This window comes from Sparus aurata, chromosome 12 (genome assembly GCF_900880675.1).
Source record: "Sparus aurata chromosome 12, fSpaAur1.1, whole genome shotgun sequence".
NCBI classification, from domain to species: Eukaryota; Metazoa; Chordata; class Actinopteri; order Spariformes; family Sparidae; genus Sparus; species Sparus aurata.
The window spans coordinates 7,233,954-7,239,953 of NC_044198.1; the positions used below are offsets into that span (position 1 = coordinate 7,233,954).

The 6,000-nt window shown below is 42.4% G+C and overlaps 1 protein-coding gene across 1 annotated transcript in view; it reads right to left on the reverse strand.

The window, feature by feature from the left end:
• The window catches only part of arrdc1b (arrestin domain containing 1b), a 40,865-nt gene extending 36,282 nt beyond the window's left edge, over window positions 1-4,583 (reverse strand). Inside the window, exon 1 of the mRNA XM_030436362.1 lies at window positions 4,384-4,583. Coding sequence (XP_030292222.1) covers window positions 4,384-4,501 — 118 coding nt within the window. The 5' untranslated portion in view covers window positions 4,502-4,583. The remainder of the gene's footprint in view (window positions 1-4,383) is intronic.
• Between the last annotated feature and the right edge of the window lie 1,417 nt (window positions 4,584-6,000).

Below are 6,000 nucleotides of genomic sequence, written 5' to 3' on the forward strand. Positions count from 1 at the left end.
GGCAATAAAGACATAATTGTTAGCCTTTGAAGGCATGCAAACTCCAGTCGTCACCAATACACTGCCAATCCATCCATTGACTCCATTCATTGTTGTCAATCATGGAATATGAACATAGCCTCAGTAGTAACAGTTTCAACTGGGTTGAGGTGCATGGTTCAACATTATGTGTAAGTAAGGTGTATAAGGGGTTTATTCATGTTCTTCCGTTCAAGCATTCATGACTCTGCTGTAAAGACTGTCTCTGTAAGGAAGCTAATCAATAGAATTGTTGTCTAATGGCCAGAATCTCTCCATCATCAATAATACAGTGAGGCTGAGAATTTGGCGTGGACAATATTCAGCTTCTCAGAGTGTGTGTATCTGTTTATTAATATTACTGTGTATTTATTTCATCATATGACTTGATAACTGTATTACTACGCAATGTAAATAAAACCCTAAAAATGAACCCTAACAGTTCATTTGGTTCCACAATGTATGTAAAGGATATGCTGTGCAACTTATCAGCCCAGACCCACGCATATTTAAAAAGGACAAAAACAAAACTTTATGTTCCTGGCCAGCTCAGCTATCTGGCAAAATATCTGAGGATGAATTCTACTTTTCATTGGTGCTGTGTATATTTCTGGCAGGAAAATAGCTGCTTCAAAAACCAACCATCAGGGGCTCACGACCGTTAAAAGAGGAAAGGGTAAAGCTGACTGGACCAAACTGTGGATGATTAACACTCTGTTGATTAACTACTTTTAGCACTTCAGTAGTCCTGCATGTGTTCAAGGCAAATGCTTGGTGGCCACATTTTCTTCTCTGCTTCATTAAACAAGCAGGATGGAAAAATACTCTTCAGTTAAAAAATATGTTGCCATCTGAACTGAGAGATATCTGTAGTCTGGGTACACTCAAACCATGGATATGTTGAAACTTTAAATTTCATTATGTGGTGACTTTTACATTTCTTTATGTTCAATTGTCAATTTTATGTTCAGACAACGCTATGTGCATGGTCTTGTTAGGTTTAGGCACAAACACTGCTGGAGATGTCCCAAAATCTCAAAAAACATAGCACCAAACAAAGTTGGAAATCCAGTGGTTTTTACACTTACAAATGTTAAAACACAGTCTTGAACTGTAGTCACTGGCTTGCATGCATTCTCTCCTAAAACTCCACCACCATCCACTCTAAAATCCTGATGTGACGGTCATATACATTCAATGTGAATGTGATGTGACATATATTGTAGAAATGTCAATATATACCCAACTTGTCAAATACTGATGCTTTGGCATAGTGGCTGGGAATGAAACTTTTCTTACAAACTGGACCTTTAACTGTCAACATTTTATCCCGGTGACTGGGGTGAGTGATTCTTTGTATGTGGAAATGTTTTCTTGGATTATTACCTTTGTGACTCATCATGTTCTTCATCTACTTGACGAGGCAACCATAATCAAATACATGCAGGAAACGGGTTAGATGAAGAACCTGCTCTGACTTTTCAGAAAACAAGTGTCCACATTTACAGTGACAAACCAACAACTCCTGTTTTCTCTTCACAAAAACAGGAAACACTCACACTCGCACAATGACTGCAAGCACACATTTCCCAGCCTCAGCATGATTCAAGCCGCCTGATTCATGGAATCATCTGCGGCCGTGGTCGAGAGGGGTGATGTCACTGGACATATAATGCAGCCTCTGCATTACAGTACATTAATGGACACGCTGAAAGCCTGAAATGGAGCGCGAGTCTACTCACTTGGAGTACCTCCTCCCAGAAGTCAGTGGAGGAATGAATGGTACTTAAACTGACAATACAACAGCACCTTGAACATCACGCCTCCGAGCACAATTTCACAGCCAACCTTTGGCGTATTTTAACATTCATCGGTATGCTGAGAAAAACACCCTCCGATGCTGCACTGAGGTCTGCATTTGACAGCATGACAGTAAACACACATTTATAAAAGCAGAAGGTGGAGAAAAGTTTTTAGTTCTGTTGACTGAGAAAGACAAAGAGAAGTCTCATATTTCCCTTCTGCCAAAAGGGATTTGGTTGTTAGAACACAGACATAATTGTTGTTTTTGTCCAAAGGTGCAATTTCACAAAAAATGTGTTGAAAATGTTTTAACCTCCTGAATGCCAAACGTAGCAAAGAATGCTGCTACTATGAAAAGTTACTTGAATATAAACATGTAATGTGCATCGACTGATTAGACTCGCATCCTCCTGTAACTGCAGTCACTTTCAAAACAAATGTTTTACTGGGGAGTAAAACATTCCATATCGACAAAGCGGCCAATATACACGCTTCTTCTATTCTTTGCAATGATCCTTTAAACATGTCATGAAGGCAGGGTATTTTACACTCCACTCCATGATCTTAAGTGACACCAGTGCACTGAAACAGCAAACTTCTCTTAATAATTATATACTACCCCAAACATCTTTTTCTCTATCAAAAAAGTTTTCATTTATAGGAAAAATATATATCCAATACCAACATATCTGTCATAGGCCAATGATATCGGCTAACTGATATTTCGGTCAGGCTCTATCTTTAACATTTGGGTGGAACAAAGTCAAAAGTTGTGGGTGACAAGGTGTCAAGAGTGACAGCTAGAAGCCGCAGTCGTCACATGGCGTTAACTTTTTGAATCCTCTTAAATGTGTATGGATTTTTGGCATTGTTAATGTTCATCTAGCTTATCGTGTCAAAAATGTTAAACCACGTCCCTCTGAAAGAGCATTAAATGCAATGTGTCAGAGTGTAGAGCGCTGAAAGCTGGAGCTTGGGTATTTCACACTTGGTCACAGGTGTGAAACCTGTTTTTACTTACAGATTATAGGTGAATGAAACTTGTTGTACAGATAACCAGTACGTTCAACAAACAGGCTTCCATCCATGCGCCGGTAGCTGATCCAAACCCTCAACCAGTGATGTCAGAATCTCTCCTTCATGCTGTTTTCAGCATCTTCAAAGCCTTTTTTATTGAGCTGAACTTGATTTGAAGAAGCTCTCCCGCCTGCCTGCATGCTTCAAATACGGCCCGCACCCACCACACCCACCACACCAGCCATCAATGCAGTTTAATTTGGGAGCAACGCCTGGTGTAAGGTAGAGACGAGCTGCATCCATACGACCTTACAGTGTAACAGAGCTCAGCAGGAGCTCTGACCTCTGCTGTAACGCCATCTGCTTCAGGTCAGCCTGTGCATCATGGAAAATTAATCTCTCTGTGTCTGACATAAAAAGGTTGAGGTGCTGCTTAATTCTTCTTCACCAACATGTCAATTAGACCAAAACAAACGTCTTAAAAATATGGAACTGGGGACAATTTGTGCTTTTCTTTTAGTCAACAAGACCTGAGACCACCAGCTGTCTACCACATTTAATGTGTCCAGACCAGTTTGATACGCTCATACAGCTGCTGGACAAACCTGTTACTGTTTGTAAACACTTCTCGCGACTTCCTCTTCAGGAAACAGGTTTCTTGTTGCCATAATTCACCTCAGCATCACTGCACTCTCCAGAAGCCATCTTTGCAGTATTCACTGTCCTTGTTAATGAACATACCTCTGTGCCAGACTCCCTTTGGAAAAGCGCTTCAGTTAAAGTTGATAGCAGCCCTCTATTATCAGACGAGAATCCCCACAAGGATCCCACGTACAATAGATTCTTTGTGTACTTTCACGGCCACTCCAGAAGCTGCTCTCCACCTTGCTAACCTACTTTACACCCCATTATCAACTATTCCCACTAGCTCGAAGCCAGAGCTTTAAATGTCTTTCCGCACTGTGAAACATTACCAGGCTCCTGAAAACAAAAGAAATTCGTCTTATTAAAGCAATAAAGTGTCTTAGCACCTGTTGTTGTGCTTTGTTGGTTGCATGTCACCCTCCGACAACATCCCGAAAAAATTTCGGTGGTTTTGTCAAAAACAATTCGTGGAAGCAACATGTTGTCACGAGCAGGACGTGGTCCAGGATGTGGCTTTTTGTGACAGCCGAGCCGACACCAACTACCTGAAATGGCACAACCAACCGCGGGCTCGTCCTCATGTGGAGGGGTGGAAACGCTCCGTCCACTCCCAGCGCGGCACCACCAAAATCCGTGATGGAGCCTACGCACCACATTTTTCACGGTCACACAATAAACGAGCGGCTGAACTGGCAGAAAAAAAAAACACACAACAACCGGGCGGCTGTGAATTTTCAGCATTCTCCGCTTCTTCCTCCTGTCCACCGTCGCGGAGGAAAAGTTTATTTGCATCGGGGCTTTGGCGGCGCGCTCCGCTGACCCGGGCGGCGAGAGGCACGCCGGCAGAAAGGAAAATGTTCCTCTCCCTCTGTTTAAGGCATGTTAGAAAAGGAAGCTTACCTTTGTACTGCAACGAGTGCGCGGTTCGTATTTTCACAGTTCCGCTAATGGACTCTCCAGGGCCGTAAACCACCTTGTTGTTGGTAAAAGTAATGTCAAATTCTTGAAGCTTGCCCATGGCTCCGCTCCGCTCCTCAGCCGCTCTGCGTCTGAAAGCAGAGAGGAAGCGACGTTGCGCTCTCACCTGCTGCCGCGAGCCCCCTCCCCACCCTCCGCCCCCAGAGACCAGTGACGTCACTATGACAGCCCATTGAAAGGAATGGGGAGGGAGGCTCAGTGATGCAGCCTGGGGATTATGGACTCTGGTATGATTTAGTTGCAGGATCGTTTGGGGTGAAACTCTCGGTCATCCAAACTGGATGTAACAACCCGCCTGTAACATATTATTGCAGCCCTCAAACTCTCCAGTATCACAGACGACACAAAACAAAAAAAAAGAAGTAAAGAAAATGGATTGAGCTGCCATTATTCTGAGTAAATTAAATTTGGTGGACTTCATTGAGGGACTTTAAAAAATGACTTTGTTGCCCTGAATATATCCCTCCCTTTACAGTTTTGCTATATGCTGATGGTTTCGTCTTTTATCTCTTGCTGGTCCAGCATCCTGTAATAGGGTTTTTTAATAGGTTCCTTGGAATACTATCACTGAGGATCTATGTTGGTCATCACATATCACCACCCTGGTTAAAAAAGCACGAAAAGGCGCTACTTCCTATAAACACTTACAGAGGCTAAATTTTAGAGCAAGATTCTGGCCAACGTTTACAGAGGAGCAATAGAAAGCATTCAAACTCGAAGCATCCCAAAACTGGCATGGTTCATGCAAGGTCCAGGACAGGAAGGCTCTGCAGCAAGTGATTAATATCACCCAGGACATCATTGGTACAAAGCATCAGTGAAATTGGTGCGGTGAGATGTCTGCACAGAGCCCAAAGGATAGTAAAAGACAACACCCACCCCAGCCACATTCTGTTCACCTTGCTGCCACCTGGCAAAAGATACAAAAGTATCTGATGCCGTACCACCAGACTGCAGAGCAGCACCATTCCCAAAGGATTTAAACATAGTGTCGTTTTTTGAACCCCCGTGATTTTTATTAAATGGCAACAAAAGTACCTTTTAACCTTGAATAGTTTCGCTGTCTCAGCCACTCTGTCCCCCCTACCACTTGTTTTTGCATTATGTAGCTTCAGGGAGAGGGTAGTACCACAGAGAGCTACATGCGTGTTTACTTCAAGATACGTTTTTGTATTTATGACAGTGGTGTCGCACTCACAAATTGTTGGAGGTACCAAATCACACAAAATGTGAATTTCTACATAGTTTTGCTTCAAAAAGAGCTTGAGAAAGGGGGATAGAGAGCTCCAAATACCCGCTTAACTAAAGGAAGTGCATGCTGCCGCTGGTGATCCTATTTCAAGATTATTGTTTTTTAAAATCTTTTTGAAAATGTCAAAGAAAGGTCAATCAAAATGTGATCTTTGTCCTGTTATCTATTTGAAAGTTGGACATAGCTCCATAGTATCTAATTCATCTAATAGTGTTTAATTGTACAGTATTACTCATCAGCATACTGCAGGTTTCATATCTGACTGTATAGTACTTTGTGAAGTAATA